The following is a 15,113-nucleotide window of genomic DNA, read 5'->3' on the forward strand; positions in this document are numbered from 1 at the left end:
GATGGAATCGGATAGGGATGAACGGGTTTAAGAGTTTTTAAGAGTTTTAGCCAAATTGAGATTACTCTAGGGCTTAAGGCAATCGTCTCCGTCTCAAATACAGGAAAGTATATTTGGATTCCAATTGAACAAGAATATTAACGTACAAAATGACCATCTTGCCTTTGTTCATATAATGTCATTAAATGACAGTAATTTATTTATAGAAATACATTAATTAAGATTCTTTTTAATCTTACCCATTGATTATTATAATATGTGGTTGAGATTGGTTCTCACAGTTACCACAAACAATTCAGTTCTCATTTGATTAAGCTTATATATATATATATATATATATATATATATATATATATATACACTTGAGATCATGTGAGACCAATGGTTTTTCGCGAGACCCGTAAGACCAATTTTCAACCATTTGGTTAGATCTACAATCTGAACATTCATAATCACAAAATTGCGACGAAACTTCTCAATAATCACAAAATTGCCACCATGTAACTTTAGACAGAATAAATTAGGAATTAATATCTGTATAAATTTTATCTTTATTAAGTTATGTATGAATAAAATTGTATGTGTGCATTAATATATGTATAAATTAGGAAGATTTTTATCTGATAGCGTTTTTCATAGACAGAATGAGCGTGTTTTTTAATTGGGAGAGACAAGTTTGGAAAAAAAAAAAAAAAAAACTAAGCTCTCTGCATAAAGCTCTCCCCCATAAACATACTGAATAAGTCACTTTCTATATCATTAAGTCACTACCAAACAATCATGTAGAGCTGACCAAATAACTGATATCATTTTTTTCCTATTGGTACTGATTTTATATCAAATTCAAGTGACATGCATGAAAAAAGTTGCCATATCTAAAACACATTTTATTATTTAACATCTCTAACCAAACACCCCCTTTTATCATATTACAATATAATGCGTGGTACATAAATAATAATAATGTCAATGATTTATTCACTTAGACATAAAAATAGCAGTATTATGAAAATAATAATAAATGATAAGTTATATTATATAAAATTTGCAATAAAAAGGCCTCACATATGAAAAACAATGAACTAACCAACAAACCAATAATGATTTTATAAAAAATATCTCGATATCTGTTTCTTATAGTCAAATGGTGTCACCGCTTCACAAGAAAATCGAATCCGTCCTAGCTACTTGCTCTAAATTCCCCAACTCTTTTCTTTTGGTAACCATGTGTTTCCGAATAGCTTACGCACACCGACCAAACGACCACAAATAACCCGGAGTCCGGCACAGACAAACCTCCATGATCCATATTTCATTACAAACTAACGACACATGATTTTTAGTTGCTATTCTCCAAATAACTAGCCAAGTTTTGTCTCATCTTTCTGCCTAAAGGCTCAACCTGCTTACACCATCGTTCAACATACCCTAAATCATGATGACATGATAAAGAAACCTCTGGTTTTATATAATCTCCACAATCTATAATAATATTATGCAGAAGACAACATACCACAATGATACTTGGAAGTTTCTTCTTGTCAGGCCTCCACATCACCTTATTAAGAATCCTCCAACTTCCCTTTAATTGCGAAAACGCCCTCACCGCAACCGATCTTGTGGATTCATGAACCCTATTGAAACCCGACATCTCATCCTCGTTTTCGTTATAAGGCGTTATTAGCCATGGAAGAAGCGGGTAGTTGGATCCGCCCACGATGAATTCTCTGATCTCAGATCCGTCGGAAATTGATCGTGGGTTTCCGTTTAGACGCTCACCCGATTCACAAAGTTTGTAGAATCCGGAAAATTTTAGGAGTTTTGGGATGGTCATGCCTCCGGGCCACCCCGTCACCAAATCAAGAAATCTTGATTTGTGATCGACGATGGCTTGGACCAACATGCTGTAGTTTCGGATTTGGTCGCACCAATCATCTGAGGTTTGAACCGCGGGTAGGGTCATGACTATGTGGGTTGCATCGATGGCTCCACAGCAATTGGGCAAGTTAAACGACGATTCAAATTCGGATTTTATTTTCTGTAAGTTATCGTCTTCTGGCCACTTGAGATGGTGCTTGCCACGCTCCTCCATTGCTTCTATGAACCTCCAAGTCACCTGAGAAGTACCAAATGATCATTGGTCTAGCGGTATTTGGCTATAGGTAGATCCCAACCTCAATCCAGGTCAAGCATCACCAACTGTGAGGAGTGTGTGTGAATTTTACGATTATTATATATATATATATATATATATATATGTATGTATGATTGTATGTATATATATGGGGTCAGGTTTAGGGGAAAACAACAAAAAAATGAAAAACTAAGAGACACCGTAGTAACCGTTCATCTGGACATTACGCACAATTTCTCCGGTATGCACATGTGCATAACATGCACACGTGCATAAAAACCAAGAAACAACTTTAATTATTTGTATGCACATGTGTATACCGTTCAGATGCATGGTTACAAGGGTGTTCCTTACTTTTTCATTTTTTTAGGGTTTTCCCCTTAACCTCACCAGTTGTGTACGGATGCAATGCAACATGATGCAATATTTTAATGTAAGCAGATAATGGAAAATTAATGCAATTTCTTATCAAAGAATAAAATTCGAAATTTATGTTTGAATAAAATAAATTTTACGAGTGGTGGTTGTACGCGTTTGCTAATTTGAAGACCCGGTAAAAGAACCCCTATTTTTTAATTGTAATTTTAAATATTAGATTTAAAAATGAGGACGTAATTTATCTTAGTTTTAGTGATGAAGCATTTTTTTTGTATAAAGATAGCGATGAAACATTTTGTGATGCCTCAATGATTATACTGTATTTGGACGTGTTTATCAACTGGTTATCAGTTAGTTTAATAAAGTTCGAAGTGCTTTAAAAAGTATTACATATGTCGAAATTACTTGTAAACTTGAAATTTAAGCGATTATCCATTACTAAGGTGTGAATGTTTGGTTGGTTTTCTATTAAGTCTTGTATGGCTGTATGGATAAAGTTGTTTGTGTTGTGGGTATACATTGGGAAAGATTTTGTTTAGAAGGGTTGTTTCATAGAAGAAAGGAGCGTGTTTTTTAATTGGGAGGGACATGTCTGGAAAAAAACCTCCCCCTAGAAGTTTACTAAATAAGCCACTTCTTTTTATATCATTAAGCACTACCAAACAGTCATGTATAGCTAACCGAATAAGCTGCGAGTTCCATTAAGCAGCTAAAAAACAGGCCCTAAGCAGTACATACATAATACTTATTAAGTTGTTTTTAAGACTTTTACCTAAATGCTTTATAATATAGTATCGATACTTCAAGAATGAAACTCACCTGAGAAACTGTTGATTGCCCAACTCCAAAAGACGCACCCACGGAAACTTGAGATTCACCCGATGCTAATCTTCTTAAGGCGATCGCAACTTGTTTCTCGACACTAAGAAGCCTTCCCTCGATGTTAATGAGACCGGATGGAGGCCGTGAAATGAGATCCTCTCTTACAAGAGAACAAATGTACTCAAATGTCTTCTTCGACACCCGAAAAAAGTACTTGAATCCTTCTTCTTCGTCTTGGGGCACCATTGAACCTGCAAGTACGAGTTCATACACAACTTGAAGTCCGATGAACTGATTGGCAGCTAGATTTTGGTAAACTGGTTACCAATCTTCGAAATAGAATCACTACAAACCGGAGATGAATTAGCACTACCACAAAATCGGCATTGTAAGACGCCAAAAAATGTCTAAATGTCCTAAACTCCTAATAGACTGCTTTATAGGACTTAAGCTTATATGACTAAACAACTATATGTTCTATAAAAAGATGTCATATTAGCATGATAGGACGTATTTGGACATTCTAACAAGTTTTTTAGGACACTTTTATTAGCTTTTTTATATAACATTATTGAGAAGTCTATTATGAACACATTTTGTACATAACACTTGATTTTATAAGACGTTTTACTTCATAATTGTAAAAAACCTATTAGGACGCCCAAAAATGTCTTATAAACTTATTGCAACTATCTTTACGTAGGAATTCCATAGGAAACACAATTGTTTGGTTCTATGTATTTAAGTCATACAAAGTTGTATATTAGGACATTTAGACATATTTGACATCCTATTCAGCCGTTTATTTGGACACTTAGACATATTTGACATCCAATAAAGCCGTATATTAGGACATTTAGACATATTTGGCGTACTATAAAGCCATATATTTGGACATTTAGATATATTTTGCATCCTATAAAGCGGTATATCGGGACATTTAGACATATTTTGCATCCTATAAAAGCCGTATATTAGGAGATTTATACATATTTGGCGTCCTATAAAGCCATATATTAGGACAGTTAGACATATTTTTGTCCTTTAAAGCCCTATATTATGACATTTAGACATATTTTGCATCCTATGAAGCCGTACACTAAGACATTTATACATATTTGTCGTCCTATAAAGCCGTGTATTAGAACATTTACACATATTTTGCATCCTATAAAGTCGTATATTACGACATTTATTCATATTTGACGTCCAATAAAGCCATATATTAGGACATTTAAACATATTTTGCATGCTATAAAGCCGTATATTAGGGCACTTTAGACATATTTGGCACACTTTAAAGCCGACTATTAGGACATTCAGACATATTTGGCGTCTTATAAAGCTGTCTATTGGTACATTAATACATATTTGGCGTCCTATGGAGCCGATTTTGTTGCATAACATTTGCTCTAGAAAACCCCAAAAATATGCATAGGCATCACAAAACAGAAATCTTAGTCCCTCCTGTTCAGATCATAGAAAGACCACAGTGATCAAACCCTAGCAGATTGTCGATAAGCACATTCCACTCGTACATAGAGAAATCACAAATCGTAAGCTCCAATTTTAGAAATCGAGCATAACGAACCCTAAATTTGAAATGTATCAAAACAATGTGCAGAATTACAAAGCTCAATTCGCATATGATTCAATCTCAGAATGTTAAGCACCGATTTCACATTCACAAATAGAAACAATCGGCTCTTCTCTTAAGATTCCATGGAAAATGAAGCCAAATTTGATAATAATAATAAAAAAAAAAGTACCCGAAATTGGGGAATTTTTTTCCCAGAAGGAATTCCACCAGTCGGAATCGACGCCTCTGTTCTCGCTACCACCAGCTGCTGCTACAGCATTTGAACTCGAAGATGTTTTCTTCTTCTTCTTCAACTTCATCTTCGAATCCTTCTTCAACTTGATCTTCTTTGGTGCAAATTCATGCTTCGATTTCTTCGGAGCCATTTAGGGATTGAATCTCGTTGTTACAATGATCGAAATTTCACCAAATTGCAGTGCGAAAGAATAGCAGGAACACCGCCACCGCTTGAACTTCGTTTGAAGTTATGAAGTTCAAGAAGCTTCAATACACCCGACCCACTTCGGTTTTCATAAATAGAGTAAATTACGTTTTTTATCCCTATGGTCTGTTAAAATTGCTAATTTCGTCCCTATGGTTTGTTAAAAATGCTAGTTTTGTCCCTATGGTTTGTTAAAATTACTTTTTTGTCCCTGTGGTTTTGATACTATGATTTTAGTCCCTGTAGTTTCTATATTACGGTTTTAGTCTATGTTGTTTTTATATTACGTTTTTCGTCCCTGTAGTTTTGATATTATGTTTTTTGTTCCTATGATTTTGATATTACGGTTTTCATGCTAACTTCTATATTTAAATATAAAATAAATTATAAATCATAAAAAAAAATAACAATAAATTATAAATCATTAAAAATAAAAATTATAATCTCAAAAATACAAGGACCAAAATAACAACTTTTAACAAACCATAGGGTGAAAACATAATTTATTCTTAAATGTATTTATTCTATTTTTGAGTAAATTACATTTTTCATCCCTATAGTTTCATAAAAATATCGGTTTTTATTGAATTATGTTTCATCTTGGTGTTTCTATTTTCGTCTCTATAAAACCATATTTGACCACCATAAACTAGTTTATTTTTTGAGTTTATTGAAAAAGTCTGTGTAGATAGTTATAAGCTAGCTGATAAAATAGTTTTTGGCCATTTTCACAGTAACTCAAATAAAATGGACAAAAAAAGATGTTGATAGGATAACTTCATTTGGTCGTATATCATTTTGGCTAGAGATAGAATATAAAAAAAAAATTCTAATTTCGAATCTCGGCTAAAAAATGCACGGGCCGAGCAAGCCCCAGCACAGGCACAGGTAGGGGTGTGCAGAAAATCAACCGATTCAATTGTAGAAAGTTATTGAATAAGCTCTTTTTTTAATATATTAAGTCATTACTAAACAATCATCTATAGTTAACTGAATAAATTGTGAGTCTCATTAAGCTAATAAAACTGGTTACAAACAGGTCCTTACTAGTTAAAGCCAATTGTATTAAGTTAAAATCAAACATTATAATATAGCTTAATCATTTAAGCCAACTACTCATTAAGCCTATTAAGTTGAAATCAAACATCCATGGCTTAGTTAGTTGAGACACTAAACCTTAAAACAAAGCTCTTAGTTCCGTTTCATAAATTTATCCTTATTATCGGTTTCCGTTCACTGATTCTAACTCTACAGGAACGTTTTATATATGAAAAGAAAGAAGAAAAAACTCGACAAAAAAAGGCTAATCAATATACATAATTATTTATGATTATAAATATGCATTTGACGACAAATGCTATCAAATGGTCAACTAACGACATTGAGTTAAACGTTATTGTCATTCCATGTCTCTTTTCCTGATGACGATCCAGTCGAAGTTAGCTTTTCGTCATTCTTGTATGTATGAAGCATGAAATTGCACGCTCCGACCGCCTCTCCCACTGTTAAATATATCCATTCTTGTCCTATAACCTCTATCAATTTCCCTTTGTTCAACTTCTTGATCACCTCTCCTCCCGGATTCGCCAACACCAACTGCAACGAAATGTCGTAAGTAATTAACAAATCAAGATTCAGACATGCATCGCTCAGAATTAAAGAATAAACATAAACATATGATAGGTACCTTGAGTCCTCTTCTTTCCATAACCTTCTTAACCTCTCCAAGCATCGTAATCCCACTCGTATCAATATTTCCGACCGCTGCAACCACCAAAACGTTATGTTTCCGTTCTTTTTGGCTCTAAAAAACATATATATATATATATATATATATATACACACACACAGAGAGAAAGATGGGGAGGTCCAGGAATAAACCTCAAAAACAATGAAAAACTGATGAACATCCTGATAACCATTCATCTGGAAGGTATGTACATGTGCATAGAAGTAATTGAAATTGTTTTTTGGTTTTTATGCACATGTGTATACAGGATAAATTTCTTGCAAATTACTTGTATGCACATATACATTCCGTTCAGTAAGTACATGTGCATACAAGTAATTAAGGTTGTTTTTTGGTTTTTATGCATGTGTACGTGTTATGCACATGTGTATACCGGAAAATTTTCTTGCAAATTACTTATATGCACATATATATACCATCAAGACAAACAGTTATCAGGGTGTTCCTCAGCTTTTTCATTTTTTTGTGGTTTCCACACTACATTTTGTTGTTCAATCATTGATCACTTACCACTCAATGCAAGTATGACGTATTGCAAATTGTTCTCCCCCGTAGACTTCAATCGGTCTTCCTCGTCATCAATCCATCTCGCAATTCTAACAAACAACGAAGAATTAGATTTAAAAGATCGTTCAAAAAGATTTTTTTTTACCGCTTAAAACTTGTTAAATTGAATAACTATACCTTTCCCTCAAGTAGCTAGAGTTGGCGAAGTAAATAGGTGCGTCGATTTGAAGTATCAATATCCCAGGAACGGTTTTCGCGTTTTGGTATTGATCCATGCTTCTATAGATCGTCGAGTCGGGTATGTGACCTAGTGCTACGGTTTTTGGCCTCGCAACGAACAGAAGTACCCTAAGCAACGACAATGCAACCTACATTCGCCCCCATTTTAACCAAGTTATAACACAGAAAACGCAACAAAATTTATTAAACCCCTCCGTCTCAAAATAAGTGTAAACATTTTTTATTTAGTTCGTTCCAAAATAAATATGCATTTTCAAAAGTAAGCGTCTACTTTCTCATTTTACGCTTAATTACGAGATGCAACTAAATTCTCTTTATTAAGGGTAAAATTGTCTTTTAATCAATTAAAAAGTGTAATCAGTACAACAAACTTGGTTTTAAAGGACGCCTAGATTGTCTAAGCATGTCAATAAAATACTTTATATAACTTAGGTTTATAAGACTAAACTATAAAACGTATTATATTAGAGCGTTACAATAAGTTTATAAAACGCTTTAGGCGCTTTAACAAGTTTTTTTGGACGTTTTTAAAATAAAATGTTATATTAGTTATTTTATAGGATACTTCTGAGAAGCGTCTTATAAACCCATTTTTTATAAGACACTTTTCTCCAAATAATGTCGTATGAAGTAGTTAATACGATACTTTATTTTAAAAGCGCCATAAAAACTTGTTAAAACGCCTAAAAGCGTCATATAAACCTATTGCAACACTTTTAGATATGACATTTTTTGGTTTGGTCATATTAACTTAAGTCATGTAAATTATTTTTTAGGACGCTTCTACATTTTAGGCGTTCTATAAAATCAATTTTGTTGTAGCAAATTATTACACATTTTTAAAACTGTGACTTTTTCATTGTGGACATTTATTTTTGGGACGGATGGAGAGTAAACCAATATAATTGAGTACCATACCGCGATGACTAGCCCAATTTCAACACTCCCAAAGACGACACCGAGGTACGCGCTCATGCACACAACGAAATCAAATTTGTCGAGACTCCATAGGTGAATCGCTTCCTCGTAGTTAATAAGACCGAGCATTGCGGAGATGATGATCGAAGACAAAACGACAAGAGGCGTATAGTGAAACAATGGGGTTAGGAACAACAACGTGATCATGACTGCAATTGCCATTACAATGTTCGACACGGCTGTCTTGCACCCAGCGTTGAAGTTCACAGCCGAACGTGAAAATGGCCCTAAAAATAAAATGGAAATCGAGTTTATGTATCGAGAATTTCGACAAATCGATGAAAATATCTAAAAGGGTAAAAAGGTAATTTCACACACCAGTGGTGAGGTAGCAAGAAGTGCAAGAACCAGCAATGTTCATCATGCCAAAGGCAATCATCTCTTTGTTACCATCAATGTTGTAGTTCTTGAACATGGCAAAGCTTCTTCCCACAGCAATTCCTTCCTGTATGGAAGTTACATTAACAACTTATTGTAACCATCACTGTAAAAGGGGCCGTTTATCAAATGCTTATTCGGGTAAGCGCTTATCAGAATCACATTACCTTACCGGATAAATATGGCAAAAACCAATAATCTTACCCGGTAAGTACAAGACAAAGACCAAGAGTCTTACCCAATAAGTGAGAGCGGCGACTCTTACTACGGTAAGTGCTTACAGGGTAAATTGTTGCATACGATGTCGTTTTGATGGACTAAAATCTTACTCGGTAAGTAAATGATAGTATTAAATTTTACCGTTAAGTGTTTACCGGGTAAGTGTTTGGTAAACAGCCTCTAAGACTCGCTACTCTATTAAGTCGTCAAAGAAAGTTGAAAATGGCTTATAAAAATATATAACAAATGAAAAATTATTGTTCTGTTGGGGTTTTGCAAAAAAAATTTGAAAATTACTTAACAACAAAATCAGGTTTATAGCACATCAAAAATATCCAGTATCCTAATAGGCTACTTTGTCAGACCAGACACTTGTATGTCATATCTAAAAGTGTTGTAATAAGTTTATATGACGTTTTTAGACATCTTAATAAGCTTTTTAAAACATTTTTAAACAATCAATCACATTACTCATTGTATATGACATTATTTGAAGAAAAAAAAAATGTCTTATAAAAAGTGTCCTACAAAAAGATATACTTATAGGATTTTTTAAAAATGTCATATAACAGAGCTAATAAAATATTTTGCTTCAAAAAGATCCTTAAAAAGTTTATTAAGACACTTGAAAGCCTTCTATAAACTTATTACAACAGCTTAATGAGACTCACAACTTATTCGAATAGCTATATATGGTTGTTTGGTAGTGATTTAACGATATAGAAAGTGGTTATTCAGTAAACTCAATCTTGTTGTAGTTCGAAACAAAAATGACATATTTACCCCTTATAATAAAACACGTTGTACTGAGTTATTCTTAATCATGCTTTAAAACATAACTTTGTACCGATTTTTCAAACTTTGATAAGACAGTATTCCCGTGACCCAAAGCATTTATATTTGTACGTTTGTGAAATCTTGGAAATGTATGCAAGTGGGAAGAAAAATATAAGTGAAGGTACAAGTGGTAAAGCACAAGGTACAAGTGACTTACAGCAAGGGCAATGACACCCGTGACGATTCCAGTCTTGATAGCCGTAGATAAGTATTGAGATCCAAAAGACAAGTCCATTATTGTGATTGGATTTAACCCTTTTTTCAATTCGCCGATCTGTTTCCACGTAAAATACAGAATTATTCGATCGTATCTCTAATTTTCTATAAAACTGATCGTGTGATAACGATTCAACTGTAAGTTTGTTGTAAATTTGTAATTGATAGAGTGAAAGAGAGCAACTAACCACTTGAACACCGTGTTTCTCGGCATGAGTGAGATAAACAAGAAGGCTACCTAAGATCACCGACGTCAATGGAGCCATTGCCGATATCCAAAATAGCTTCGGTCTTTTTGTACTCTGGTCATATCAATTTATTCTTAAATCAGTAGTTGTACCATTTACGTCTATATATATATTTCTATGGTTCAATCATTTCGTACAAACGTGTCAGGAACCTAAATCAAACTTATTATTATTTTTCATAATTATTTCAGAACTTTTAATTAAAACTTACATGATGTATATATAAATACTTGGAATCATATGAAACCAAACTGTTTTCATGAAACTCGTGAAATCATTTAAATAATGTTGAACCTTCACGACAAAATATTATGAAATTAAGTCTTCATAGTGCTTGTTGGGTAGGGTTGAAGTTTTTTTTATCTTCAAAATGTTTTGCTATGAAATTCCAAGGTTATTTTATTGTCTCACTGATCTTAAAAAAACATATAAGTCTCTCTCTCTCTCTCTCTCTCTCTCTCTATATATATATATATATATATCATGTGAGACCAACCTATTTTTATGAGACCATCTTTTTACACTTGAAACTTCACACTAGAACATGATGAAGGTAAAAAAAATTCCGAACTTTCAAATCAAAAATACTGTGAAGGTTATTTTCATAGTATTTTACTGTAAAGTTTCAAGTGTAAAAAGATTGTTTTACCGATCTCACGAAAACAGTTTGGTCTCATATGATCCCAAGTCTATATATATACATACACACACACACACACACACACACACATATATATATATATATATATATATACAGTCAGGTTCATTCGATAATAGTAATAATACGAAAATAGTTAGATATAATTTTACACAAAAATCACATGTGATTCACGGAACTTTAGACATCACCAAAAGCCGTGTGGGAGATCTTCCGCTCACCCATGTGTTAACCGTATTCCATAATCTTATATAAAATCACATGAAAAAATCGACCATTTTTTTAATTTCCTATTTTGACCCTTCCTATATAATTATATGATATATACATACATATATATATATATATACACAGAGAAAGAGAAAGAGAGAGAGAGAGTATCCTTACAATATATCTGGCAACCAATAGATAGAAGAGGAAGCAAATGCCCAGAACTGCACTCTCCCACCTCCACTGCAATCATCACATTTATATACTAATTAATTTCAATTATTCACTTCTTTTTATTCATCAAAAACCATTCATTTATTAATTAAACCAATTAATTATAACCTGATGAGTTTGAGTGAAAACAGATCGCAGAACTGAAACAAGATCAGTGCCATGAGTGAAATGTTCAAGACCCAATATCCCTTTCAACTGCTGTAAACAAACCACCGTCGCAGCTCCCCCCATAAACCCTACGATCGTCGCATGTGATAAGAAATCAACGATAAACCCTAACCTGCATGGGTTTAATCATCAGTTATGAGTTTTCTTGAATTTGGAGTTTTTTTTTGTGTTTGTGCTGAAATGGGGTTAATTTGTGTTAATTAAACCTTAAAATTCCTAATGACGCTTGAAGAACTCCGGCGAAGAACGTCGCCATGAAAGCTAAGTGAAGGTACACCGTCGGGTTTTCGTTGGCGTTCACCACTGCACCTAACATCGAACCCGTTAGCAGCGATGCTACTGCCACTGTACCGACGGCTAAATCTTTTGAACTTCCCATCATTGCGTAAACTAGCGGCGGAATGAAGCTCGAGTCTGTAAAGTTTTCGATCGAAAAAAAGAAGATAAGTTTCGGTTAATGACGTCAGAGAGGACCCAGGGTCGTTTCAATCTTTTTAGAGGCCCAGTTACATGCATACCGAAAACTATATAATTGATTTTTACCCATAAAAATCACCCAAGAAAATTACGGACGGATCACTCTTACCGATGGAATTGATGTTTTTCAAACAAAGCATCTAAAAATACGTGGATAATCTGACACTAATTTGAATTACCCACCAACTTTAGCGACTGTTTTTGACGAATCATTCCTTTAGTGACGGACCTCCGAGGAAAGGCAAAAAAGTCTTCTATTTAGTAGTAATATTGTATGAAACGAGAGAAAATATCGAAAAATTCTGTAATTAAATAACAGTTTTTGATTTTGAAAAAAAATGAAATAGGTATTTCCTGACATGGGTTCACAAATCTTGATTTAACATGCTAATAGACGGACTTGTGAGCGGAGGACCGCCATGAAAATGGCGACGAATGAGGCCAGAAAAGGAGCGAAGAGCTTACAGAGGCCGAGAATCGGTGGGAGGTTAGCTAGCTTGGCGTAGCTGATTCCTTGAGGAATGGCTAAACTGGCTATGGTGATTCCGGCGATCACGTCGGATTTAAAGAAACTTAAATTGTAACGAGACCCCCATTCGAAAATGGGGAAGACGTATTGAACCCCGAGTACGAGTTTCCGGCACGGGGACTGGTTTTTGAATTGCCGTAGTGGGTCGTCGGGGAAGAATGTTTCTTTGACGGTGTTCTTTAACGATTTTATGAACGGTTGCGGCGGCGGAATGGCGACCTTGTGTGCTTTCTGCTCGTAGTTCAGTTTAGAATACTCGTATTCTCCGGTACCCATTTCTATGCGGTGGCCGGTGGCGGTGGCGGTGGCGGTGGCGGTGGAATAAGGAGGTGGGAGGAGGAGGTTTGGAGAATATAGATGGAGGTGGGGTGGCTTTATATATTGCTATTTGAGTGGGAGAGTGGGAGCCACCACTATTCCATTTTGCCACGTGGATTTAGTGGGGGAGATTCTGAAGAGTGTTCAATTTTGAACCGCCTACCGGTTTGTTTTTCAACTTACCGGTTTTTTTTGTTGTCTGTAATTATCCGGTTTGGTAATGGGAACCGGTTTACCGATATATTTGTTAAATATTAGGGGGAAACGTGTAGTAAATGCGTATTTAATAATTATTGATTATTGAAGAAAGTGGTTTAACTTTGTGGAAACCGGAAGGATGGTTTTTTTATGATGACGTGGAGGATTATAATTGGTGAAAATAGATTTGACCGGTAAACCTCGGGTCAGTGGCGGTTAGGAGGATCCTAAAAGGAGAGAAGATTGCCCCATAATTTTTCTTTAAAATCTATAAATCAAATTGATTTAATAATATATTATATTAATTATTATTATTATTATTATTTTATATACATAAATATTACATATTATTTTTTATATATTATATAATAATTTTTATTTATATTATTATTATCGATTTTATTCTCTTTATTTATACATTACATATATATTTACTATTATTTATATTATATTATAAAGCATTTAAAGAAAATTCTTAAAAATCATTTTTTATTCATGAAGTACTGTTTATTGATACATATTACTTAAAATTCAAGATTACAAATAAACTTTACGTAAATACAACTTTAAACTTTCATTTTGAATTCGTGTAACTAACTGCAGATAAATATAGTCAAATACAAAATAAATATTTAATTTTAAAAAATATAAAAAATCTAATATTTAATTAGAATAATCATTGAGGTCTAACAGAATACTTGATTATAATTCTTATAAAAAAATTATATTCTTAAATCAAAAATACATTACTTCATTATTAAATCTAAATTAAATTATAATAAAAAAATTGCATTAAAGAAATTACACAAAAAACAATAACTTTTAAATAGTTAGTTTGATACTAATATTGATATATTTATTTTCGAAATTTTATGACATCTTCAAATTTATATTTTGTTCAAAAACAAAAACATTATCTCTTTCTCAAAACCACATAAAACCGTATTAAAACATCTACAGAAACGGAATAAAACGAAACATTAAAATTGAAATATATCTCGCTGCATTGCGCGAGTACCTTTATAGTATTACATATATGTATTAGTATAATTCAAAAGTTAATTTTTATGATTAATTAATTATTTTAAAGGATGAGATGTTTATAGAAACTACTTGTGTTAAATATAAATAAAAGAAAAAATCAGAAAATTAAAGGAATAATTTCATTTTGAATTATTAAGTTCTTAAACTTTTTTTGATTGAATAAGTTGTTTATTTTTTTTATGTTAAATAATTAAGTCGTTGCATTTTTTAAAAATAATTAACTGATTGAGTTTTTTAAAATATTGGTTACTTAAATTATTTTAATCTAAAAAAAACTACTTGTATTGTTGCAGAAGAGGGAGAATCAAAAGATTTTTTGATATTTTTTTTGCCCTACCATTAATGTCCCTCTTTTTTTTATCATTTTTTTATTCTTCTTTTTTGATCTATATATATATATATATATATATATATATATATATATTCTATTATATTGTTGTAGAAGAGAGAGAATCGAAAGACAAAAAACAGATAAAAATAGGAAGACCACTTCGACATAGTTGTTCGAACATGTCAATATTTGTTGATTTGAATGAAATGAGTTATTAG

General features: G+C 33.1%; 2 protein-coding genes across 2 annotated transcripts; both read right to left on the reverse strand.

The window, feature by feature from the left end:
* Nucleotides 1-1,137: 1,137 nt before the first annotated feature.
* On the reverse strand, nucleotides 1,138-5,399 carry LOC112518271 (protein ANTAGONIST OF LIKE HETEROCHROMATIN PROTEIN 1). Its single transcript, XM_025125910.1, has 3 exons — nucleotides 5,104-5,399; nucleotides 3,332-3,585; nucleotides 1,138-2,116 (listed from the first exon to the last, which is right to left on the reverse strand). Exons 1-3 carry the CDS (start codon nucleotides 5,297-5,299, stop codon nucleotides 1,340-1,342), a joined length of 1,227 nt encoding a protein of 408 aa, XP_024981678.1. The 5' UTR covers nucleotides 5,300-5,399; the 3' UTR covers nucleotides 1,138-1,339.
* Nucleotides 5,400-6,480: 1,081 nt separating this feature from the next.
* On the reverse strand, nucleotides 6,481-13,292 carry LOC112518081 (sulfate transporter 3.1-like). The gene is made up of 12 exons (XM_025125649.1): nucleotides 12,941-13,292; nucleotides 12,205-12,412; nucleotides 11,939-12,110; nucleotides 11,774-11,839; nucleotides 10,669-10,782; nucleotides 10,422-10,538; nucleotides 9,149-9,275; nucleotides 8,771-9,057; nucleotides 7,790-7,980; nucleotides 7,616-7,701; nucleotides 7,043-7,119; nucleotides 6,481-6,951 (listed from the first exon to the last, which is right to left on the reverse strand). The coding sequence occupies exons 1-12, from the start codon at nucleotides 13,278-13,280 to the stop codon at nucleotides 6,742-6,744; spliced, it is 1,995 nt and encodes a 664-aa protein (XP_024981417.1). The 5' UTR covers nucleotides 13,281-13,292; the 3' UTR covers nucleotides 6,481-6,741.
* Nucleotides 13,293-15,113: the final 1,821 nt, after the last annotated feature.

The sequence above is a fragment of the Cynara cardunculus genome, assembly GCF_001531365.2.
Source record: "Cynara cardunculus var. scolymus isolate 2C chromosome LG 9, CcrdV1, whole genome shotgun sequence".
Taxonomy (NCBI): Eukaryota; Viridiplantae; Streptophyta; class Magnoliopsida; order Asterales; family Asteraceae; genus Cynara; species Cynara cardunculus.